Source organism: Haliotis rufescens, unplaced genomic scaffold (assembly GCF_023055435.1).
Source record: "Haliotis rufescens isolate VD_foot unplaced genomic scaffold, xgHalRufe1.0.p SCAF_11, whole genome shotgun sequence".
NCBI classification, from domain to species: Eukaryota; Metazoa; Mollusca; class Gastropoda; order Lepetellida; family Haliotidae; genus Haliotis; species Haliotis rufescens.
In genome coordinates this window covers 33,875,067-33,902,362 of record NW_025963791.1, presented here as the reverse complement: position 1 = coordinate 33,902,362, position 27,296 = coordinate 33,875,067, and the positions used below count along the sequence as shown (strand labels likewise).

The 27,296-nt window shown below is 41.2% G+C and overlaps 2 protein-coding genes across 5 annotated transcripts in view; one reads left to right on the top strand and one right to left on the bottom strand.

The window, feature by feature from the left end:
• LOC124151217 overlaps positions 1–17,183 on the top strand; it is a 76,408-nt gene extending 59,225 nt beyond the window's left edge. For all 3 annotated transcript variants that reach the window (XM_048392636.1, XM_046523577.2, XM_046523576.2), the window contains 6 exons: positions 3,360–3,508; positions 8,596–8,880; positions 9,068–9,209; positions 9,817–9,965; positions 12,268–12,402; positions 15,541–17,183. In XM_048392636.1, the coding sequence (XP_048248593.1) occupies positions 3,360–3,508; positions 8,596–8,880; positions 9,068–9,209; positions 9,817–9,965; positions 12,268–12,402; positions 15,541–15,723 (1,043 nt within the window). In that variant the 3' untranslated portion in view covers positions 15,724–17,183. The remainder of the gene's footprint in view (positions 1–3,359; positions 3,509–8,595; positions 8,881–9,067; positions 9,210–9,816; positions 9,966–12,267; positions 12,403–15,540) is intronic.
• A 5,098-nt stretch (positions 17,184–22,281) lies between these two features.
• Positions 22,282–27,296, bottom strand: part of LOC124151216 (GTP-binding protein Rhes-like) — a 126,163-nt gene continuing 121,148 nt past the window's right edge. For both annotated transcript variants that reach the window (XM_046523575.2, XM_046523573.2), the window contains one exon: positions 22,282–26,193. In XM_046523575.2, coding sequence (XP_046379531.1) covers positions 25,631–26,193 — 563 coding nt within the window. In that variant the 3' untranslated portion in view covers positions 22,282–25,630. The remainder of the gene's footprint in view (positions 26,194–27,296) is intronic.

The window sequence follows — 27,296 nt, the reverse complement described above, 5'->3', positions numbered from 1 at the left end:
GCGTTCTTTCTTCAGGTGAATATATCATAACGGCGACTAAGTTAAAAAAATAGCCGTGCGTAATAAACAGCGTATAAACCAGTCACCGGTGACATTGAGTTGTTTATTCAGACTAAAATAATCGCTTACATGTAACAGTGAATGTAAATTTAATGCCTATACAAATACTCTTTGTCCCTAAGTGCGTCACGATAAATTTTATCAGTGTCTGTGCAAGACTTATTACAGTAATGCATGTATTTCACTGTTATAGGCCACCATATTTCAAACACTGTGATGTATGACTTAAACGTGGTTTTTTAAAAGGTGTGTTTTAAAAGATACTTCAAAAGTAGCCCCCGTGGAGATCTGAGTTAGAATTGGACAACTCACGTGATCGGGTTGCCAGGCTCGCTGACTTGGTTGATGCATGCCATCGTATTCCGGGGTAGAATAGGTCTTCACCAACCCATGCTTGCCGTAAAGGGTGACTATGCTTGTCGTAAAAGGCGACTAACGGGATCAGGTGGTCAGGCTCGCTGACTTGGTTGATGCATGCCATCGTATTCCGGGGTAGAATAGGTCTTCACCAACCCATGCTTGCCGTAAAGGGTGACTATGCTTGTCGTAAAAGGCGACTAACGGGATCAGGTGGTCAGGCTCGCTGACTTGGTTGATGCATGCCATCGTATTCCGGGGTAGAATAGGTCTTCACCAACCCATGCTTGCCGTAAAGGGTGACTATGCTTGTCGTAAAAGGCGACTAACGGGATCAGGTGGTCAGGCTCGCTGACTTGGTTGATGCATGCCATCGTATTCCGGGGTAGAATAGGTCTTCACCAACCCATGCTTGCCGTAAAGGGTGACTATGCTTGTCGTAAAAGGCGACTAACGGGATCGGGTGGTCAGGCTCGCTGACTTGGTTGATGCATGTCATCGATCTCAATTGCGTGGATCGATGCTCATGATATCAATCACTGGATTGTCTGGTCCATACTCGATTATTTACAGACCGCCGTCATATAGCTGGAATATTGCTGAGTGCGGCGTTAAACAACAACCAAGCAACCAACCAACCAAGCAACCAACCAACCAACCAACCAATTGCGTAAATCGATGTTAGTGATGTCAATCACTGGATTGTCTGGTCCATACTCGATTATTTACAGACCGCCGTCATATAGCTGGAATATTGCTGAGTGCGGCGTTAAACAACAACCAAGCAACCAACCAAGCAACCAACCAATTGCGTAAATCGATGTTAGTGATGTCAATCACTGGATTGTCTGGTCCATACTCGATTATTTACAGACCGCCGTCATATAGCTGGAATATTGCTGAGTGCGGCGTTAAACAACAACCAAGCAACCAACCAACCAAGCAACCAATTGCGTAAATCGATGTTAGTGATGTCAATCACTGGATTGTCTGGTCCATACTCGATTTTTTACAGACCGCCGTCATATAGCTGGAATATTGCTGAGTGCGGCGTTAAACAACAACCAAGCAACCAAGCAACCAATTGCGTAAATCGATGTTAGTGATGTCAATCACTGGATAGTCTGGTCCAGACTCGATTATTTACAGACCACCGTCCAGCGGTCAATAGTTACCGGTGTTCGATGACACCTGGAGGCAGCGTGGTGATCCAGGGCTCACTCGCACAAGGGATATCCCAACGCAATTGTGACCACCGGATGCTTTTCTTTAACTCCTTGTATCATCATGGGCATCAGCACCCAACTCCCGGCTGCTGTTACCGAATTCCCACCGAGCAGCAAAATCTGTCAAAATCAGACGTCATGTATATGCTGAATACAAATTCCTAACTAAAATATTTCAATACCAATATGTCACTCCTAATAGTGAGTGAGTATGGTTTTACGCCGCTTTTAGCAATATTCCAGCAATATCATGGCGGGGGTCACCAGAAATGGGCTTCACACACTGTACCCATGTCGGGAATCGAACCCGGGTCTTCGGCGTGACGAGCGAACGCCTTAACCACTAGGCTACCCGACCGCCCCCACTCCTAATACCTCGTATGATACCGGGTGTTCGCGAAAAGGGTTAGCATGTCAGGCATATGGAAACTCTACTTCATCAGAACAAAACCATTAATCGGATGAAGTAGTATGGAACAACCACCATCAAAGTTGCTTGTCATTTTTTATTTTTTTATTTATTTTTTATTTGTTTCCTGTTGCACATTAAAAATGAAGAAATGATTATTCTATGAATAGACAGTGACATGTATACAAGCAGTGGTAGTGCTTGTCATTATTTAGTCTGTTGTTGGGCTTATCAGCCGACACTGGCGACCATTCGTCAAGATACTTCAGTTGTCAATACTTCAATAGTCGACTCTGTAGATTGTGGGATCGAAACCAAGATCGTCCCGATTATGACCCTTGCAATGTTAGCACCATACTTGTTCTTATGGTTTTACCAATGTGGTAAACGTCTACGACCGGAGTCGCTTTGGGCATAGCTGCGACATTCATCTGACATGCCACGATATTTTGTTTGTTTGTTGTTTAACGCCGCACTCAGCAATATTCCAGCTATATGACGGCTATCTGTAAATAATCGGGTCTGGATCAGACAATACAGTGATTGATGTCATGAGTCGATCCTCGCAATTGTGATGCGATGACATGCATCAACCAAGTCAGCGAGTCTGACGACCCGATCCCGTTAGTCGCCTCTAATGACAACGTCAACGATAGAGAATAATCAGTCACGACAATCTGCAGAAATCTCCATTGGGCTTAAAGTGCCCATGAGTGATCAAACTTATCTGAATGGATCATTGAAAATCATTGATGACACCCGGTGCTCGGGGAACGGTTCTGCGCGTCCTGTTCTACCGATAGCATCCACTGTTCACACAATTTTCATTAACGATGAAACCTTTATTGAAAACTTAATTGTAAGCAAAATGTGTTTTTCCGTGAAACTTGATTAACACGTACACGTACTTAAGCAATTGTTTTTGTTTGTTTGTTGTTTAACGCCACATTCAGCAATATTATAGGCATGTGACGGCGGTCTGAAAGTAATCGAGTCTGGACCAGACAATCCCGTGATTGACATCATGTGCATCGATCCTGGCAATTGGGAAACGATGACATGCATAAACCAAGTCAGCAAGCCTGAACACCCGATCCCGTTAGTCGCCTCTTACTACAAGCAAGCATGGGTTACTGAAGACCTATTCTACCTTCATGGGAATGCCATGATGGAACTTCCATTTCGTCACTCACTCAGATCAAATCCAAAACGTTGTTTTACTCCTTTGTCGTCAAGAACTCTGCTAGAAAGCGCGTTTTCGTTCTCTTCCTATATGACTATATATTGATATTTGATTTTGTTCCCAGCTGCCGATGCAGAAGAAAGTGACCATGTTGGTCGATCTTTAGGATCATGGGATCGTCGTTTGCGGAAGCGAAGGCGGAAACACTCACAGCGCATGTCCATGTCAGAACCGGAAGTTTACAGAAGCCAATATGAAATGGAGAGACAACTGGTAAGGCCATATTAATGTTCACGACTGTTTTAAAACCTGACAACATTTTAGTACCCTTTTTCAGTGGATAAGAAAGACGATATGCTCCTCTTTAAGAACGCATGGCAACTGGTTCAGATAAGCTCGCATGATCTCATTTACATGAGCCTTGCATACTCGTAACCACAAAGGCGTATCTCTATAAACAGCGAGCAATGCGCTATCTTAAGGTTCTATTATTGTATGAAGATTTCTCTCATCTCAGCATTAAGATTATACTTGTGAGGAGGTCATCCACTTAAAAGTCTCGCAGCTATGGTAAAGACAGACGTCATGTATTTCTGCACTACAAAAACACGTGGCCCGAGGGACCGAAGCCAAAAGCTTTAGGCCTCTACTCTGGCAGAATGTCTGGGCCCCGTTTAAACAAACGATTGAAGCTACGACTGACGTAAGTCTATGCTAAAGTATAGGAGTTCTGATTTTATATTAAAACCTAAGAGTTCTTCTTTAAATGATTTATTTCAAAATTATATAATAGCGATCGACGATCGAAACAAATGTAAAACAGTTAAGTCATATTTTCAAAATGATCACTTCAAAGTAAGATCGCTTGGGCGAAATTATTATATAAACATATGACAAGAGAGACATGTGCTCCTATGGTGCCCCTTTTAATGGCAGGTCAAATATTTCCCTTCGCATGTATTCTGAGATTAGTACATTAATAGAAATGATTAGGTTATGATTAAAATCCATTTTGTGGATTTAGGATTCGTTGATCCTAAAATCAAATACAACACCCAAGTACAGGTTGATAGGTTTATCTCATTATTCAAATAACGTTTTTTACATCCTGTTGGATTATCCTTGGTGAATAGTCGAATAAGATGTAGTAGTAGCCTTGTAAAGTGGTCGTTGACGTTGAAAGAATGACTAGTAATAGTGGTAGTTGTAGTCGTTCACAGAGGGAAGTAACAGTAGTAGTATAAATCGTTGTATCAGCTGTAGCAATTGCAGTATTAGTAGTGCGAGTAGTTAGTTTCAATTAGTTCTCCATTATTATTATTATTATTTATAGATTAATATAAAAAATGCAGCTTGTTAGGCTTATCATCAGCTAAGGGCCCTTGTCCCCTCTACACGCAGCCCAGACAGCGAATGGGATTTCTCCGAGGAAGCACTGCCTAGTCAAATCCACCCAGAAGTTTTCGGAGAATGTGAAGACTCCCCAACCCTGCAGCCTTCCGCATTACCCAGATTGTAAGAGGGCTGTTTTCCTGGTAGCAAACCCGGGAACTCTCCCAATGTCAGTCAACAGATTGGCAGGTACCAAACCTAAGGGACCGAGAACAATGGGGAGTCGGACAACTTGGTACTTGGGATGCAAGCGTGACATTTCGAAAGCGAGGTCTGCATATTTGCCATGTTTTTCCTGAATCATGTCAATCACAATGGTGTCAAAAGGGACAGAAAATTCAATAATATAAATGATTTCATTGGATTTATAAAAAGGGACAAGATCAGGTGTGTTGGCCTGGATACGTCTGAGGCTGTATACGGGCCTATTCAAAAGAGTTTTGTTTTTATCATTTTCCATGACGCCCTCTACATATTCCGGGTCGTGCCATGGATGGACCTCTGTGTCAAAACCAGAAGCAGTACAGAACCATCAACAAAATCAACACTGACATTGAGATTATGCCCCACATCCTTGGCCCGTTTAAGAAAACTGTGGAATGCCTTGTTTTCGTCATGCGTCTGGAGGATCATTAGAGGATCATCAGACAAATAAATATGTGCAAAAGTGCACGAAACAATTCTGTCACGAAGAGCAACAACGTTAATTAAACCACGCCCTCCCATAATGATTGGTAAATATAAGCGAATGAAGGAAGAGCGTGGGTGTATTATTATTATTTTTTTTCCGTCGCTGCAAAGCAAAACTTCAAGCAAACAGACCGCCTCCGTGGTCTAGTGGATAAAGCGTCTGCCCGGTGGTTCAATCCCCGTCAGCATCACACCAAAAGACGTTATAATATGGCACTTGTTGTTGCCCTGCCTGGCGCCTATCGTGAAGGGGATGATACATGGACTTGTCGGCTCAGGTTCGGTATACTGTGTTTGAATGGATGTCCATGTTAAACTGCACTTAACTGTGTTAAAATCCCAGTGGGCTAACACAACTAGTCCGGACTAGTACAAGCAGGCACACACGCAGGCGCGTGCGTACATGCACGCCGCTACACAAGTGAAATAATATCAACGCTACGTTAAACCCCATTCAGCGTCGCCTCACATTCAAGCAAGCATGGTCAAGGTTATTTCCCTTTGATTGGCTGTTACGTGGCGTATTTGGGCAAGTGACTGAACCGTTTCAGCGTAAGCGTTAATTTGGCTCGAGACATGTTCAAATCCCAACTTGTCCCTTATGTCCACTCCTGGCCAAGCCATGGGGATGCCGGGTTAGGATAGGTCAACAGTAACCAATGCTATCTTAGAGGCGACTAATTTGGATCGGTTGGTCAGACTCTCTGACTTTGTTGATAGCATGTCACCGTCTTCGACAGCATGTGGTATTGATCACAGTACCGTGGTATAGCGGTATACCGTTGAATTCTTGCTAAATAAGGGGTTAACAAAAACACGAATTATTTGTTAAACTAATAAAACTTGACAGCAAGATGCTAGACATGTTGAATTCACACGATCCATATAACCTGAAATAAACGTTGAACCTCGTTAAGGCAAAGTTCTTGAAACCATTATTGATTCGAGTCATACGTATTTCGAGACAAGCGGAGTATTGATGCTAGACCAGTGTGCTTATCAGGAACACGCTCCGAAGAGGGGTTTTAGCTACAACTTTCGTAAGTCAGTGTTAAAGGAGGCTAAGAACGTCTAAAAGCTAAGACAGCTTTGTAGAACAGGCTAAGAATTCAGCCGAGTTTCATCGTTTAGGGCGTTATGTCGAGTCAACAGAGTTCGAGTTAACAAGGTCTCATTGTTCCAGATAAAATAACGATAACCATATATCGTTCACATCTCTTTATTACCAAATAAACAACAGATCATATCATATTAAATATAAAAAATGATAAATTTCAGAAAGAGTATTAAACTATTTGGACCAGGTATTTCTTTAAACGCACTTATCGATTTAGGCCAGTCAATCTCATCGGTAAATTGGGTGTTGCTCCTTCAGCGTGATGTAACTAGGGCCATACAATGGTATTTGTAATTAGTCAATCCAAAGGTGCTTCCCGTATCTCAGCAATGCGAAAACAGACGTGCTTTTCCCCCGCGAAAGTAATGCTATATAATCCAATAGCGTGCATTTCCATTCTCAAGGACTTTGCTGTTTCAACAGCCAAATTAACGAACTAACATCTTAACTCTCAGAGCCACGTGGGCGAATGGGATTCACGTTTCGAGACGCTGGAGCTGCACTTCCATATTACAGAAATGCGTGCCAAGACTCAATAGAATAAAGATTTATAGCGGTCCTTGAGATAACATTTTTTATATTATTTTTTTAAAACTGTCTTTGCAGAGCATTTGAGTGCAAGCATTCAATCTTTTTGTTGTCTCAAACCCGGGATTCGAGTAAAGAATATTAATTAAAATTAAGTTGTTTTCTATGATGGATTACTAAAATAGTTTTTCTTGGCATATTAATCATATGTCACGTGAACAGATTGGCTGTGGATATTAGACGTTATGATGTACTGCGGCTGAGTATTTTGGTCCTGATAATCCCTACAACAGTAAAGACAAAAAGAAGGAACAATAACAAATATTGTGACATTTTACACTATTTACATTGTCATGGTGGTAACAACAACAACAATAATAATGATGATGATGATGATAATAATAATAAACAAGCAAGTCAGGGTATTGACACCCTCACACGAAGAATCGTGTCAGACAATATATCCCACCACCCTCGCTCTTCCCTCAATTGCTTATATTGCTTTATTCACTAGACCACATAGACATGATAACTACAAAACTCTTTGGAATAGGTCCGTATACAACCCCAAACAGATCAAGGCCAACACACCTGATCTTGTCCTTTTTTTTAAATCCAATGAAATCATTTATATTATTGAATTTTCTGTCCCTTTTGACTCTAATGTGATGGACAAGATTCAGGAAAAACATGGCAAATATGCAGACCTCGCTTTCGAAATGTCACGCTTGCATCCCAAGTACCAAGTTGTCCGACTCCCATTTGTTCTCGGTGCCTTAGGTTTGGTACCTCCAAATCTGTTGACTGACATTGGGAGAGTACCCGGGTTTGCTACCAGGAATACAGCCCTTCTGACAATCTGGTTAATGCAGAAGGCTGCAGGGTTGGGGAGTCATCACATTCTCCGAAAAGTTCTGGGTGGATTTGACAAGGCAGTCCTTCCTGGGAGAAGTCCTATTCACTGTTTGGGACAAGGACCCTGAGCTGATGATAAGCCTAACCAGCCTGACTGTGCCAGGATCACCCAAACCCTCTTTGCTGCATGTTTTTATTGTAATCTGTACATTATAATAATAATAATTGTTCTCGGTGCCTTTGGTTTGGTACCTCCAAATCTGTTGACTGACATTGGGAGAGTACCCGGGTTTGCTACCAGGAATACAGCCCTTCTGTTAATCAGGGTAATGCAGAAGGCTGCAGTGCTTGGTAGTCGGCATTTGTTAAAAGTTGCATTCCATGCACTATGTAGTTTCTCAAAGCGCACTTTTTAATCCGGTCAATGGATCAGTGTGCACTCAACAATCATTCTCAGCTCCCGGGGGAGTATACAACCCAAGCTGCCTGTGAGGCGATAGCAGGCACATTGCATTCTCATCCTACCGGTTACCCTTCACTGCTGAGTGAACAGAGGTACATTTCGAACAAAGCCACTTGCCCAAGGAGACACTACATGTGTTACATGTATAGGGAGGACCGAATCTCAAGAAACTCTCACGAGCCAAGCTGCCGAACACGATCACCTATCCAAGGAGTCTCCGCGAACAACGTTGCTTAACTTCATCTGACAGAACGCAGAAAATAACATTCAACAAATTTCGTCATACTCATGGATGTACACTCGTCTGTATTTCAGGAACAAACATTGCCTGGTTTTCACAACAATCAGGACCGACTTGGTCTCATTGACTATGATGCTGTCATCCGTGAACATCGTTCCCGTCTCATACAACGACCCTCTGAGGCGACGTTGTTGCCGAAGATAGAAGTTGCCGAGAAGTCTGAGAGGAGACCGGGCCGGCGTAAGAGCGTCACAGAGAGGCCGCTACACCTCCCACCTATACATAACAAAGATGGCGACGTTGACGACACCGGAAGGAGTCCAAAAACGGAAATACGACCTGTCAGCAAAACTGCCAAGGTATGAAATAAATTGCTTTCTTATTACCTTACGTTAAACGTCAATTATGCATACACCGCTCCTTCGCTGTTTATTAGCGTTTCGACTAAAACCTGGCATTGGCCTTTTAGCTGAAGTTGAAAAATATAGTTTTGTAGTCATGACTAGTCATCCTTTGGAGCATTATCCGGGTCTCCGTTTCTGTTAGGGGGTGTACCTGGCCCCAAGCCCCATCAGATCCCGTCACCATGTGGGGGAGGATGGGCGGACATTACCCGAGGTGTCCGACACTCAGAGGGGGCAGACAAGGGAAGAAAGGGTCAGCGAGGACCTCGCTAAGATGCAGATTGGTGAGTATTGGTGAAACTGGCCTCGACCTGTCCTTCCAGGGTTTTGCAATTCTTGAATGAACAATTCCCAGTTCTTGAGATCCATTGACAGTCCCTGTATAGTGTAGAGGGTAAGCGTGGACGTGTGGTAACCAGTGAATGGAAACATGAGCATCGATCCACGCCATCGAGTGAGTGAGTGAGTGAGTCTGGTTTTACGTCGCTTTTAGCGATATTCTAGCTATATCACGGCGGGGGACCCTGCAATGGGCTTCACACATTGTATCCATGTCGGGAATCGAACCCGGTTCTTCGGCGTGACGTAGCGAACGCTTTAACCACTGGGCTACCCCTCCGCCCCACCAAGTCATTGAGGTTCAATGACACCAAGTCACAGAGCCTGACCACCCGATCCCGTTTAGTCGGCTCTGACGAAACGCCTTAGAGGCCTATTCTGACTCGTACTAATGTACTTTAACATCCTGATTAGTAACTCATAACACGGAATAATGTGATAATATTTAATCAATTTTATTTGACCTAAGTAAAGATATGTTTATTTAGTTTTGTGGTCTAATAGAATCGCAACGTAATGTATTTGAACGTTTCTACTTTGAATGCTAAACAGAGTACCGGCGTAAGATCATGGAGCGGGAGGGCCGCAAGACCATTGCGGAGGAGCTGGACAGCAAGGGGCGGAGGGACTTCGTCTTCACCGAGGCCGACCTCAACCCCATGTTCATATTGGTCCAGGTGCTGGAGCGGGGGCAGTACTTTGTAAGTTATCCAACCATGTTTCTATGTGTAAACTCTAAAGTATTGAAGCATGTTCACAATATTTTGATTCCTGATTGTTAATTGTTTTGTCTAAAACTTACTTTGTATAGTTGCTGTTGGATGGAATTGCGCCAGAATTCCCTGTGTAGAGTTGCGTCCCTTGGGCACTCCAGAACCCGTGGGTGTATTAGCATCATGCCCCTGTTCGTAGGTTTCACCGAAGTGGTAAACGTCTTAGACCTGCACCACTTCAGACTTTCCTTCCACATTAAGCTGACACGCCGTGATATAACGGGGATACTGCTCAAAACGGCGTTAAACCAACTTCACTCACTCACTCTTGCATGGAGTAGACGGCAAATAGGCAAAATAAGTGTTACAATTGGAGAACATTAACACCAAGAGCTTTCAAATTCACATCTTAGTACCTCTATGAAACCACTGGCTGTTTTATGCTGCTGAACCAACACTAGACAGGGAATCCGGTATTTGATGGTAAATACTTTTTTATTGGAAGTTATTACAAAATGACCAAGAGATTGATCACACAAACATTTGGAAATGTTATCACATACTTAGATGTCCTTGTAGATTAATGCATGATTTCATCAAGACTGTGCTTAAATGAATTACTGTTCAAAGCGGCGTTAATCATACTTACTGCACATGAACTTCTTTTACCGGATGATACGACAGTACACCTGCCATAAACATAGATAACTATTACCCTACTCGCGAAAAGGGGTTAACTGTGGAATGCTACTTTAAGTACATTTATTATGACGTAGATGTGAAACACAATGCTGAACATGGTTTGGCCTTTTTTTAAAATTTGATTTTGGGAGATATTGTGGGGATTCTTTGTTTGTTTGTTTGTTTGTTGTTTAACGTTGCACTCAGGACTATTCCAGCTATATCACGGCGGTCTGTAAATAATCGAGTCTGGACCAGACAATCCAGTGATTCACATCATGAGCATCGATCCACGCAATTGGGATACGATGACATGCATCAACCAAGTCAGCTAGCCTGACCACCCGATTCCGTTAGTCGTCTCTTACGACAAGCGTAGTCGCCTTTGTGGATGTTAACATGTTAAGATACGAAAACCTTTTTACGACCAACAAAGGTGCTTAACATGTGCCTCGAGGCCCCCAGTCAACTTGCGCTTGTTCTTAGAAGCAACTAATTTAAATAGATCAGGTTTTAGCCTCAGCGGATTTTGCGTGTCATCGTACCCCGACGGCGTGACACGGTGCTCATAATATCAGTCACTGGTTTGTATGGTTCAGTTTCGACTGTTTACTGGCCGCCGTCATTTAGCTGGAATATTGAAAATTGCGGCGTTCAACAACAAATACACCATTACAGGCCTATATGTTCACAATGCAGTCTTGTGCATATAGAATTGTTGTCCTGAGACAATTTACATTATCTTACATATAAATGTCGGATTCTGATTGGCTGAAACCAATTCTATTATTTTCAATGTACCCCGGTAACATGTAAAGTACATTTCTTATGTTCCCTGCTCGAACTGCCGAACTGTTGGCATTACATTTGCAACATACCATCCGCAATGTTGTATCCGGAGTATTCTCCGGATATTTACGATATGATCCGAATGAAACAGATCGAGGGGGAATAATTGTATTCTTACCGATTCGGATTAAAACATGCATGCAATATAGTCAGGTGTGCGGTAGGATAAATTCGTTGTCTCCTCGAGAACGGTGGACAGCTAATTATTTAGCAGGCCTTTGGATCGCTGCTCATGCTGTCAACCACTAGTTTGCCTGGCCCACTTTCTGTTATATTAGGGCTGCGTCATATAAGTACATTTATCAGGAGTACTGCTATATTTGACATTTTGACAAAACTTGGTGGACAAAAATGGAAATGGGTTCATACATCTAGCGCCAGTGCCTAGTCACATAACAACATACCAAAGAAATCACTCTCAGTCCCCGGACAATCACAATATGCCTACCAAAAGTTGAGTAGTATTGGATACATTGTAGCTGTCTCCATCTTACAACACTCACTCACTCACTCAACTGGTCTCCAACAACTTACGCTAGTCGTAAAAGACGACTCAATGAAAAAGGTGGTCGAGCTCAGGGACTTGATTGCGTACCCTTGTACCCGGCGTATATCGATACTCACAATATTAATCACTTGTTTGTCTGGTTCTCGATTATTTACAGACCGCCATAACATAGCTGGAATATTGCTGAGTGCGGCGTTCAGCAGCATACAACAAACACTCCCTCTATGCTAATCCATCACTTCTTACTCCCAGGGCGTGAGCAATACGATCTACCCAGAGCAGCCGAGTCTGAGTCTAGTGAGCAATGGCGCCGAGTGTATAGTGTTGTCCAAGAAGCTCTTTCTGGAGAGATCCAGCGAGGCCGGCATGCGGCATGTCAGACACACTGTAAGTAGAAAAAGGACATCCCTATTATCACAAGCCGACTGTAGTAACGCGGCCATCTGTCTTCTGTCACTCCTTGGTTTTTTCCTAATGAGTCCTATTCAGCAGGTTTATGTAAATGAGCAGGTCTTCGTGCAATAAAGAATTCGAATGCTAGAATCAAGGACGGGTAGCATTTCTCATAACGAGCTTTACCGATAAGAAAAGAAACATGTAGTTTAATGATACACTGCCGCCGCATCGTGTCCACGATTGATCACACTGCCAAAGTAGACGAGTTCAAGGCTTTCCTAAAATGACAAAACGAAAATGGTGATGTATTACTACAGCTGTCAAAGCTATTTGAACACGTTCTAATCAGAATAGGATGAATGTTTGCCGATTGATGGATAGCTATATGTTATTTTTGATAATTAATTAAAAAGGGTTTAAGGGTAGTCTTCGAGTCTGATAATATGGTAGATGATACAAAATGCCGTGTTTGTGTGGTTTGTCCGCAGTGGGTTAATGAGCAGATTCTCAACGCTTGCTAACACCGACATTATATACAGTGCATGCTCTTCAGTCGACATCCCTGCATCCCCTTTCATTAACACAAACATGTTATATGATAAATCACTACTTAATCCGAACTCTATATTATCCGCCACTCTGTCAATAGATTCCTTCCCCTCTTTTGAGAAAGAGTGAGTGAGTGAGTGAGTGAATGAGTGAATGAGTGAGTAAATGAGTATGGCATTATGCCGCTTTAAGCAACATTCCAGCAATATCACGGAGGGGGGCACCAGAAATGAGCTTCACACATTGTACCCATGTCGGGAATCGAACCCGGGTCTTCGGCCTGACGAGCGAACGCTTTAACCACTAGGCTACCCGACCACCCCTCTTTTCATATGAGTCAATGCAGACAGTTTCAGTATGTTTCGATGTATTAGTAACAATGTCACACCTAGAGAATATTTTGATTATAATTAATTTCGAAAATACTATTCAAATACACAACGGGACAAAAGAAAGTATACACTTGAAAACTGGATTTGACCAAACAAACTACCAACGTAATCAAAACGTTACCAGGCAGAAAACTGTCGCTTTACCACTTCAAACTTGCTTTCAAACCTTTCTGATTTATTTCATTCTTAGCCACCATCAAACATATTTTGCCCGGCAGGTTGGTGATGCCAAGAATAATCACCGTTTCTGCAAGTTCTGTAAGAAGCGTAATAAAATTCCTACGTATACCAAAGGAAGTAACTGACATGTATTGAAGCATGTTACATGGAGAGATACGGCGTGCCCATGTTTGGGGTGGGGGGCACGGGTGGCCCAGTCGTCTAAGGCGCCGCGATTCGCTGTGCAGAGTTGCGTCCCTTGGGCACACCAGAAACCTATGATTGCGGGTTCGAATCCCGGTTCGTCCCGATTATGTTTCTAGGTTTGTCAGCACCATACCCGTGCTCGTGGGTTTCACCGAAGTGGTAAACGTCTGAGACCTGCATCACTTCGGACTTTCCTCCCACATTAAGCTGATGTAACTGGAATACTGTTAAAAGCGGCGTTAAACCCAACTCACTCACTCACTTATGTTTGGGGTACATGTAGTTATTACTTTCTGGAAGTGAGTGTCTTCCCTCTCTAATCTGCATCTTAGGGAGCGCTGACCCTTTCTTCTCTTGTCTGTTTCCTCTGAGTGTCAGGCATCTTGTGTAACGTCAGTCCTTCCTCCCTGCCGTGGAGCCAGCGTCTGATTGGACAAGGCATGCCAAAACACTGTAAACACAAAACGCTTTTCGTAATCTCAAGACATCTCTGCCAAAAGTCCATTGTACGATTCCGACTGTGTCATAAGCATGTGTTTATGAATCACCGTCAAATAGGGATGATTCCAGGTGTTGAATCCTGGCCCACCAGTTGCACCCGTCACAAACACATGCCAAGGCAAGTCAACCTTAAATAAACACTGGAACATACGGTGCAAATCAAAACAGGGAATTACACAGGACATCATTTTTAGTACTGATTTGGAATGCGTATCATACAACTTTTAAGTCTTTACTGAGGCCTTGAAGGTAAATGTTAAATGGAAACACGAATCTCTACATATAATGTTTTTTTCAAAGTTAATTATTTTTGAAAGAGGTACATAAATAACATTTCAAGAACTCTTTCATATTAATACATAAAAATTAACAGAAACGAGCTGGTGACGGTGATTCCAGATCATGTACACAACTCAGAATGACTGCCAGCGATCATGACGTGCATTGGCAGTAGAACCCGTCACTACGAAATAAAGGAGACATGTGCCACCTTCATGGTCTGGCTATCAACAGCACTGTAACGCTGAAACTGACGTCGGTCCACGCTGCATGGTGTTAGATTGTCATTTGGACTAATTCTTACCTCCATGAAATAAATCGTGTCTGGGTCAGGGTGTCTCGTTGTGTCCACAGAGGGATGGTATAGATGGCCCTGGTTTCCGACCATGTTCAAAATCTCGTTCATTACCATCTGGAAAGAGTTTGTGTACAAAGAAAAACGGTGGACGTTCTCTCAAGAAGGTGGTTAGTTGAGTGGTTAGTTGAGGCTTTTTTTAATTAAAATATGTCATGACATTTGCTTCAAGGTCAAAGTCATATTGGTTGTCTGCTACTCACAGAGTATGTTTCCATGGTAACAAAGACAGTTTGGAGAAGGTGGCTAGTAGTACTGCCCATGCAAGTGATCCATTATCATTATTTTTGTAAGTTTGAAAGAAATCAATATTATTCGTAATTAGTCAACCCGTGAAGATCCGGGGTGGAATAGCTCTTCAGCAACCCGTGCATGCCGTAAAAGGCGACTATGCTTGTCGTAAGAGACGACTAACGGGATCGGGTGGTCGGGCTAGCTGACTTGGTTGATGCATGTCATCGTATCTCAATTGCGTGGATCGATGCTTATGATGTGAATCACAGGATTGTCTGGTCCAGACTCGATTATATACAGACCGCCGTCATATAGCTGGAATATTTCTGAGTGCGGCGATAAACAACAAAGAAACAAATGTAATTAATCATTTTTTTCACTGACTATTTTGTGTCTAATTGATGAGGCAATGGTGTCAATGTGCATGTTACCTTTCCATGTTCTACTTTCCAGGAATGTCCCTTCCCAGATGAAGTAGAACTTCAGAAGAACCTGAAAGACTATGTCAACTGGGAGGCCCACCGCGCCAAGATCTACCGTCGCCTCGTCAGGCAAAAACAGAAGCATCACGCCAAGAAGAAACAGTTTTTGCCTCAGTATGTTGGACAGTACAGCTTCAGAACGGGTCCTTTATGATAATTTGTAGGTGTAATGGACTATATTGAACGTTTAGTGCTGAAATTTCATTTTGGGACCATGTATCACCTGTGCAACGATACAGGATTTGGATCATTTAACACATGTTGTTTTTATTGCATTAACGTTTTTGTGTCCAAATACACATACAGATTCACAGACGTGAAGATACGACCATTTGCTCATGCCTTCCACACTAATCGTATTAGTCTCCATTGGCCCGTGACGGGCTCAACGTCTCTTCACGCATCAACCCCAATCTCATATTTCGGGTCACATTTTCAGTGTAAAGTCATTGAGCTTGTGTCATGATGTTACCATGTGCCATGATGTTACGCTGAACATCATGGCACAAGCTCAATGACGTGTGTCAACGGCCCCCTTTGCTACCCAATACAGCAAGGAACACCGGTTGATTTTCAGTCATGTTTTGTTTGTGAATAAACCCGTTGCATAACGGTTTCTAGGTCTAAATATGGAGGACACTGCTTGTAAGAACAGCACAGATCACCAGTTTACCAAAGCGTAACTCCCAAACCGATAAACTTTTCTGCTGCTGACGTCGTCATATTTTGGTATCTTCTTGATGAGGACGTGATTTTCGATTTGTGTATCGCTGAGGACTTTACTTTCGTTTGTTTCGAATCTTATATAAACATGCTTACATCATATAAGTATTTTGTGCTTCCAAAAGTGCTATTTGCACATTGAGCCTTATTGGGCTTATTGGTGTATCTAGGAAACATGGGAAATGTCATCCATGAAAACCTTTAATCTTGAGGAATATACTCTTGACTGTGTGTCACTCAGGACTTTCTACATGTTTTTATTTATACAAAGACAAAGGCTTCAATGATGCCGCCCAGTTATTGACATATACCTTGTTAATTTCGTTTCCCTTGCAAAATAATACGACTAACTGTGGCAAATCACATATCACTGGACACTTCGACTGATGGTGTTCTATGACCTCGTGTGGTAATTCCAGAACTTGATTAGACATGCTGGCACTCATTACAAGCATGTTATCTGGATACTGATTGTACCCGGACACCAGAGTGTAGGGAAACCTGTAACCCTGTGATTGCATACAGACATTACATAAGTAGTATGCTAATTAATGGTATTGCACGTTAACACTCATCTATTTTAACTGAAAGGGTATTTTTACAACGGCTTTATTCTGTGAAAAATGATATTCTAATAGTATATGTCATGTTATTTTCATATGTGTGGAACAGTTGTCTTTATATCTGTATATTCTGTCATAGAATTACAGATCACATTACGCAATTCAAGTTTCATTGTTCTTGTTATAGAATCTAACATTTGTTATGTACAACGAAGCTTGTGAACATGTTACACTTTTGACAAGTTCGTGTTTTCATATGCATATCTGTGATACTGATTGTATGTCTGTGATAAGATTAAGTGCCAATAAAAACTCTCTTTCAAACTCAGTGTGTTTTATTTTACTGTATCTTGTATGAATCTCTACAATATATTAGCATATCATCAGTTGATTATCACCATTAACATTGGACGCATCATTCGCTTTGCCTCAGCTGCCTGAATGGGCCAGTCGGGGTCGCAACCCAGATTATGAACCTTAGACAGGACAAAAGCCGTGCTCGTGGGTTTCACCGAAGCAGTAGACGTCAACGCCCTGCGTAATTTTGCGCGTTCCTCCCACATGAAACTGACCGGCTTTCTCAACTTGACTATACAAGAACGCTAGCCTTTTTTGTTGGAGAACAATAACCAGGTCAGGGAGGACCCCGTGTATTTGTGTCAACTTAGCGACACACGATGAGCACATCTGCTCAGTTTTTGTTTAATTTGTAACAGCATTGGCGAAGTGCTTAAGCGAAACTATTGTCCTGAGCATGACTGTGGTATATATATATATATATACCTAGGCAAGGCAAGTCTCGATCAAACTAAACCAAGTCTAGTTTTCTTGATGAAAACAGCAGAAGATTCTTTTGAAGAAAAAAACACTTTTATTACAATTATTTTAAAGAAATGATTTTTATAGACTACATGTTAGTCTGACGAAACTCCGTTATTTGTAATAAAAGTAGTCTTTCAGAAACAGATGTTTATAATATTCGTTGCATCGATGTCCTTTTAAAACGCACGTCTTTGGGTACGGAGAGAAAGACTTTCAACTTCAAAAGTGATATATGTCCTCTTTATTCCTGTTAACCCATTAGCCGGCTTCATGGTGTAGTGGAGAGGGGGTCTGCCCGTATAACGGAAGGTCTGTAGTTCCATCCCCGGCCGCGTGATACAAAAAGACTAAAAGATGCTATTTCATACCCCAGCTGGCTCTCAGCACTAATGGGATAAAAAAAAGACTGGTTGGATCTGAATCTGACCCAATGTTAAGCTGTGGCATGGTATCTCAGTGGGCTAGCACTAATGAAACCGACTACAAACATCACCTACCCACTCACCCTACACGTCTCCCTGTAAGTGCAATAATCCATGACGCTAAAGCCAATTTCACATCACCCTCACCTTTTAATCAATTCTAGGACAAAGTCATTGTCTGGTCAAAATTGGCAGTTCCTTTGTCTCAGTCTCTAAGTGTCTGACGTTGGTATGAGTGAGTGAGTGAGTGAGTGAGTGCGTGAGTGCCTGAGAGAGAGAGAGAGAGAGAGAGAGAGAGAGAGAGAGAGAGAGAGAGAGAGAGAGAGAGAGAGAGAGAGAATAGTTTTTCGCCGCTACGAGCAGAAACCCAGCAATAACACAGACGGGGACACCAGAAAAGGACTTCACACATTGTACCATTTGGGGAGTCGAACCCAAGCCCTCAGCGTGACGAGTAAACTTTCATCTTCCAGGCTACCACCTCCCCGACATTGGTTGAACACGTTTGGTACAGACTAAGATCATTAACATGTGCGTAGTTATTGCCAACGTGAGGAAGATATAAGATATCAAACGCAAATTAAACACATTTGTCATAGACTGGGTATTGTTATCCCCGTGATAAACGTTCTGATAAACTTGATAACACGACCCAATAAAGATAAACTGCTTTTAATTGACTCTAAACATCGATACAATCTTTTCCAGCTTAATAAAGTAATGCCAAGCCTTCCTAGACAAATCAATTGGTACTATATCATCAACGGGACGGATCACTCTCGCATTGTATTACTACGCGGTTTCTATGGATACTTTATTAAAAAAAATATGTCTTCCGATTACTCTAATTAAGTATGATATTATCATTATGTTTTGTCTGATAAAGAGAACATAACGATCTTATGTTTCCGTGGCTCATACACCATCTATTGGGAACACTAATTATGCCCATTAAATCCTGGTATGTAATTTCTGTATTCCCTCATATCTCTTCAAGACAAACCTCTTCCCCCTCCTTGTGACTACATCTAGAATTGTATACCTAGTGTTTCCCTGCATGCACCTGTGTATGTGTATACTGTATATATCGTCAGCTGTTGAACACTTTTTTGGAGGAAACTAGGCGTTTTAATTACAGTGAGTGAGTGAGTTGGGTTTAACGCGGCTTTTAACAGCATTCCAGTTATATCACGGCGTGTCTGCTTAATGCGAGAGGAACGCCCGAAGTGATGCAGGTCTCATACGTTTACCACTTCGGTGAAACCAACGAGCACGGGTATGGTGCTGACAAACCTAGAAACATAATCGGGGCGAATCGGGATTCGAACCCACAATCATAGGTTTCTGGCGTGCCCAAGCGACGCAACTCTGCACAGCGAATCGCCGGAATCGACGAATGGGCCACCCCTGCCCGCGTTTTAATTACAAAAGCATTATTATTATACTTACGATGAGAAAACACATCGATAGATGATGTACATGCCCTGCGACAATTAGGAGCATATTTACCCCACAACAGCTACAAGGTTGAATTTAAAAGTACATTTCAAACCGACCGCCTTCGTGGTCTAGTGGTAGAGCGTCCGCCCGGAGAGGGAAGGTCCGGGGTTTGATCCCCGGCCGCGTCATACCAAAAGACGTTAAAAGATGGTAATTGTTGTTACCCTGTCAGGCGCTCGGCATTAAGGGGCTAAAACAAGGACTGGTCGGCTCGGAGTCAGTGTACTGTGTCTGTGTGGGTTATTCATGTTAAACTGCAGCATGGTTTCTCAGTGGGCTAGCACTATAAATCGGCATCGGTCCGGACTAGTACAAGCAGCTACACACAAACACACACACACACACACACACACACACACACACACACACACACACACGCGCGCGCGTGCATGCACGTCGCTATTTAAGTGCAATAATCTTGGACGCGACGTTAAACCCCATTTCACCCCACCTTACCTCACATTTCAAAGCATTTTAAAAAAAAAATACGGCAGCGATTACGGTATCTAATTTGCACATTTAACTGAATATGCTGTTAAAAAAATACGTCATAGAATAAGAGTGAGCGAGTGAAATCCGCATCAAGATCGTGGGTATATAAAACCTCTAGACAGAGGAATGGTATATGCAAGGCTTTATTGCTGGAATTCAAGCTTATGTTTTCAGATCAAGAGACATCAAAAAGAGTGTGTGGAGAGTGCTGTAACGATACATTTTAGCTCAGTCTATCGCGGATATAATTACGACATTCCGTTTTAACCCCAAACTTAAATAAATGATTCTTTGACATAAAAATGATGGAATTATCTATATGTGTCTGTTGTAAACTGTCAGTAGGTAACAAGTCAGTAATCATAGGTCATTTCTTATTACACTTGCAAAGATTTATTAATTCTCTTTCACTAAGTTAGTGTATGTACTTTATGTTTGTTATGTCAATATATAAAACTATGCTTAAAAAATGAATTTCTGATAGGGAAGCATTTTCCCCCAAGTTTTTTTTGTATTTTGAATAAAAGTAACAAAACCTTTTCCACAATAATAAGTCCTTTTGACGATCAATTGTACAGCTCCCCAACCACGGTAATATGAAGTTCTTTCAACTTAATAGTTTCTGAAGGTGGCTGTTTTGCCACTAAACAGTTCCAAAGCAATTCATGTTTTGAAGAGTGAATGGATAAACGCTGTGGATTTAATTACGTCTTCACGAAAGAAAATTATATATAAGATGACAGCTCATTTTTTATTAGGTGTGTTAGATAAGAAACGCTGTGATACTGTCTCGTGCCGTCTACGCTTCGACGGTGGGGTTCTCTTACTTTGCCACATATGGAAATACCTGAAACGTGTATCTTAAGAAGACGCTATCTAATTACTACCATTCCTTATCATCTTCCCATATCTAACGGGACTCCATTTATGCTGGACATTAGTTCATAATATGATGTCAAAAATTAAATCACCAAGAGCGTCTATTTTTGACTCTGTAACAAGTAACCTACTTTTGCTGTTTAAATTTACTTCCAAACTTTGGTAATGGCTTGGTAGTAGATAACTAGCTCCATCATCAGTTGATTAAATTTCCGGCTATTGCTGCTAACGTTTGGATCGAGTATAAATGTGAGGTAAAGATGTACTGAGTCTCATCTAACGCGGTAAATGCGTAACTAGAACATTGTAAGTTATATTTGAAGTGCTATTACGATACATTGTAAGTCAAACTATCGCAGACAGGATTCGAATATTTTCTTATGTCCAAATAAGGTGAGGTAAGGTGAGGTGAAATGGGCTTTAACGTCGCGTCCAAGATTATTGCACTTATGTAGCGACGTGCATGTACATGTGTGTGTTTGTGTGGCTGCTTGTACTAGTCCGGACTGATGCCGATTTATAGTGCTAGCTCACTGAGATACCATGCCGCAGTTTAACATGAATACCCCACTCAGACACAGTATACTGACTCCGAGCCGACCAGTCCTTGTTTTAGCCCCGTAATGCCGAGCGCCAGACAGGGTAACAACAAGTACCATCTTTTAACGTCTTTTGGTATGACGCGGCCGGGGATCGAACCCCGGACCTTCCGCTCTCCGGGCGGACGGTCTACCACTAGACCACGGAGGCCGTCTATGTCAAAATAAGTGATTTCCCCAAGAAGTAAAGTATTTGGCCCGGTTGTCAACAACAGCGTCGTATAATATAAATGACTATCATTTTTAGCGCATGCAAACAATTTTAAAAAGTTTTTATGGAGTGGTTCCTTACTCGAACAATGTAAAAACTTTCACTTTGACTCTGATATTTGAAACTTCAAACCGCATTAGGTTACCAGAGCTCCTGGTATGGATGTAAAGCCACCGCGACGAACATAGACATCAGTTTCTTTTTTAAATTAACTGTCATCGGAAAATATCTTCAATAAAATGCCAAGGACTGTTTACAAGATCATAAAAAAACAAAAGACAACTTTACTTCGAATCTCATATGTTGACTCGTCTCCGGAGATCATCATGTTTTATCAGACAAGTATAGCAATGTAGAGCTATATCTTGTTCCCCACCGCAAACTTGTACGTTTCTGAAGCACATTGCTCAGCCTTGAACATCTGTTAAAACCATATCTTGAAAACTGATCATGCACTAAGTCAGTCGTCCACTTATGAATAAAACTTTGAAGTATTGTGTTTCACATATTTATTCATCATTGGCATACTCAACGCACTCATGTAGAAAATTACAAATTGTTTTGAAAATATGACTCAAATGTCTATGCTCAATGCAAACATATCAATATGGCTTCATACAGGTATAATGTAAAAACCATATACATATCAACAATATTTTTTACACTGTTCCAACATTGTATACAGAAAGCTACAATGTACAAGATCATTCGGACAATGTACAGCACTATATCATTGTACCACGACAGTACTACAGGTTGGATATTATAGTAACAATACAATATGTTCCTTGTACAAACTATCATCAAATACAAATATACTACTCAGCTTTTGATAGGGATATCGCTGTTATTCCATGATACACCAAACAGATCACGTAAAATTAGGATGTTATTGGCGAAGAGTAGCTTCCATATCTCCGTATTCCTGTCAAAAGGTCAGTTATATATCTCACCGATGAAACAAACTAAACAATATTCAACAGTTTGCTGGACAGATATTGCAAGTCGCACGCTACTGGTCACGTGGTTCGACCAGCGGTGCCTGTGGACATTACTTAATTTCAAGCAGTGATGCTGAGGTACGTGAAATGTCTATCAAAGTTATAAAAACGTACTTAAAATAATGGATAGCATCTCTATGACATAACGAAATCTCTACTTTAAAATGATGTAGTCATATGTAAAAACGGGTGTTCTTTAACTTCTTTGAAGTAGTATGCTGATGGTAACAAATAAGGGAACAATAAATTTTTTTTTAGGGAAATTAGCTTTACTGTCATCACATTTGAAATAGCGTGCATACAAATTCAACACGTCAGAATCAAAGGTTGTGTTTGTGTGCATTGTTTGCAACGGGTGTTCTTTAACTTCTTTGAAGTAGTATGCTGATGGTAACGAATAAGGGAACAATGAACAATTTAGGGAAATTAGCTTTACTGTCAGTACATTTGAAATAGCGTGCATACAAATTCAACACGTCAGAATCAAAAATTGTGTTTGTGTGCATTGCTTCCAACGCATATTTGGTAGACAAGGCTGGGGACCCATGATAACTTTACATATACATATAAAACCCATAATAGCATTACTGTGTCCCCAAACTAAGTGATTCCTTATTCCTGTCAATCAGTATATATACTGGTATGTATTTAAGTTTACTTATATTCAAATGAAAGATGGAAATGCAGCTGTTACAGAAGACAATCAAATAAACAACACCCAGATGTACTCTACAACCTCCCACATGATGCCACATACGAAGTTACAGGACAACTATACATTGATGGACATCATTTTCACAATAGATGTGCATTTTTACAAATGATACGATATGTGGACTCGACGAGATCTAATTACATTACGGGATATGTGTCATATCAATACTTTCATTTTGGTGACGATCATCATGTTATATCATACAAGCACTAATTTCTTACTGACACGCGATTACGAACAGATTACTACTATGTGAAACAACAGATAATTGATTTTCTTCTCATTGTTGAATTCTCAGGCTTATGAAAATCGGGCTGTAATCAGGGAAGATCAAAGCGGCTTCCCACTTGAACCTTTCACCCTGTCCTTTGCAACACCAGCACAAAACATCTCAAACTCAATCAGTTATTGCCCGGCACTCAACATAGGATGTCGGAGCCAAATGTCTAACAATCACAAGCAGCGATCAGAAGAGGACCCCCTAATTCAAACATGTCCTCTTGATTAATACTTACTCTTGTGGTGGGTTCCAGAACGGATCGAACATGGCCATCAACACAATGTGTCGGCCAATAGCGCCATGTGATCTCGACGGAGGATGACTCTTGGCAAATTGATGTGTCAGCCGTGATGTAAAGATAGCAACTGTGGCAACGAGCATCCAGATAAGTCATGCAGAATGTAGTTGTCAAGGTTATTTCAACGTGGACATTAATTGGCCATGGTATTGGTCAAGGACACATGAGAGACTTGACTGGAGAACAGATTGTTTACTTTCAGTTTGGTTAGGCAGATAGTCAATAGTTGTTAACGATTATCCACCATGTTTGTTGTACCACTTTATACTATTTAACGATTTACTGGCAAACGTGTCTGTGACCGATATAAACAACTCAAAAGAAGTTAAAAACACCCGATTCTTTCATAATACTAAAGTTAATCTGTCATGATTCTTTCCTACAATTAAAGTTAACCTGTCATGACAAATTAATATAGTAATAGGAAGGAATCGGGCATTCTTTGATTTCTTCTAATCTCTAACCACTTCATATTAATCCCCTAAAACTATAGACTATACCCCCCCAAAAAAAACTTTATACAATTAACCAATATGTCTCTGTTCCAAGAATCAAACATATCTGACACGAAACATGATAAAAAACGGCTGGACAAAAACATTTTGTGATCGTATCTTATTATTTGAGAAAAAACGTATACGGAGAACTATTTGTACCACGCAACAGTGATCAGCTTGTTATATAATATATATTACAGTTTAGAAAACATGTATGCGTCTTCATAATGGCGGGTGGTACCTTTTGTAACGAAGTAAACAATATATCCATGACAGAATAAAACCGACAAAGCCAAGCCAAATCTCTAGATATACATGCTAAAATATAACGATTCTCATTTACACTCTTTGGATGAAACAACTATGAAAACATCATAAGGCTGTTGTTTAAGGCAAACTGCACTTTCTCTTCAAACAATAAATCTATGATGCAGTTAATACGACTAGTTAATATACTTTGCTAGAACATGGAATTAACAGTGAAACCTCATTAACTCGAAGTCCCAGGCGATAAAGTACATGTCGAGATGTCTGTAGTTCGACCATAATGCTGTTTATGATGCTACGGGACCATGCGGTTACATTGTCGAGATAACGGGGATCGAGATAACGGGGATCGAGATAACGAGGTTTCACTCTTCGTGTGAATCATTACAAGGTAAACTATGCTTTCATTCAGCTATTCTTACTTTCACATCAACTCATACTTCTAAATATTCAACGACATTAACTATTGTGTACAAATTTATAACAAATATCTTCGCAGAAATATAATCATCAATTGTGTACAGCCAAGCAATTTTTCTATAAATTGGTATTTGTGTTCTCTGTTGAAGAATTAGTGTTTATACGAAGAAGTCCTTTTCGCACAATTTCACATTTGACATCGTTCTTTTATTACTAATGTGGTATATCACACTCATAATGTACTTGAACAACAGCGTTTGACCACCACATTAATGTCTCAGTGTTTCTAGTATGGCCTGTGCACAGAATCACACAATATATAAAGAGCTGATCCAGCTTTTAGATCAAAGCGCAAATACATGGTCATACACTTCACTGTATCACACACTTTGTTTCTGCTGCAGCTACCCGCGGCTCTGGTTCATCTGCAGGTTTCTGGGTATTTGTTCTACTCTGTGCCACCAACAGATCTGTTCTTATACTCGGCCTCCTAACATTCGGAGCAACTGCTCCGCAAGCATCACTCATCTTTCTCCGAATGGACATCATCCTTCCTCCTGTAGGCGACCCCCCTTGACCAACATACGTCGGATGGACCTTCCTGTGTAAGGAGGGACTCATTTCGGTGGGGAGTTTAGCCGTCTGGAAGAGTCTGAAAAACACATCATCAATGTTGATGTTCTTCTTTGCAGAGGTTTCCAGATAGTCACTGCTGTCTTGTCCTTCCAGAAGCTTGGCCACCTCCCTGGGATCAATGACCCGGTCTTTTTCCTTGTCACACTTGTTCCCCACGACAACCATGGGGATATTGAGGAGCTTCATGGCCTTTCTGGTTCTGCACTGCCTCTTGCATTCAAGGATCTGTTCCTTCAGGCGACATACTTCCTCAAATGACTCTCGATTGTCTATACTGTATACCAGGATGAAGAGATCACCTAAAGATGAAATACATTTTGTAAGTGATTTAGATTATATAAATTTGCAATCACGAACCGTATAACACATCATAAAAACAATCATCTTAACATGGAACTACATAAATGATCAATAATCCCATACCCTTGATCATCCGGGGTAGAATAGGTCTTCATCAACCCATGCTTGCCGTAAAAGGCGACTAAGCTTGTCGTTAGAGGCAACTAAAGGGATCAGGTGGTCAGTCTCGCTGACTTGGTTGATGCATGTCATCGTATCCCAATTGCGTGGATCGATGATGTGAATCACTGGATTCTCTGGTCCAGACTCGATTATTTACAGACCACCGTCATATAGCTGGAATAGTGCGGAGTGGGGCGTTAAACAACAAACAAACAAACATGTATATATGTTTTTGTATGCACTTTATCTAAAGCCATAAATATATCAATTAAGGTAACGTAAGTTAAATATTGGCGTCACCTAAATATAAGATAAATTTATCTAAGTGTGTCATCTTTATGTAGAAGGAGAAGTTCGAAGGTGCGTACCTCTTTGGTGAAACCTACGAGTAATGGTACGGTGATTTGAGCAAATCTGGGTTTCAGATACGGCGACAAGCGGTAATGACACAGCCATGTCTCTATCATCGACTGAATAAATGTGTATTTCATAGTCTTAAGGTAAGGGATGGACTATTACACAATAGGGGATGGGGGAGTGGGTAAGTTGGGGTGTTTGTCATTTGATTGTCAATTTCACAAAAAAATCACTGCTGATTTTGTATGATCGATTGAGATCGAAGCAGCGTCGATTTCAGTTAGACTTGACAAGTTTCTTCAAAATGGTTTATTGCTCTATTTCTATGTACCCCTCCCGCTTCCAGAATATCAAACATTTCAGTAAAAGCAGCAAGAAAACTACTCCTTTCTGGTGCTGTAATGTGACTGACACACACTGGCTTTTTCGTGCATTTTGTCTGTCAAATTATTCATCGATTGAAATGAATACATGTAACTTCAGGCTTACAAAAGGAATAATATCAGCCAAAATGCATGAAAATGTATTATTCATCATTTGTCTTTTACGTCTTAATGTTGATTTCCTTCTTCTAAATATTTCA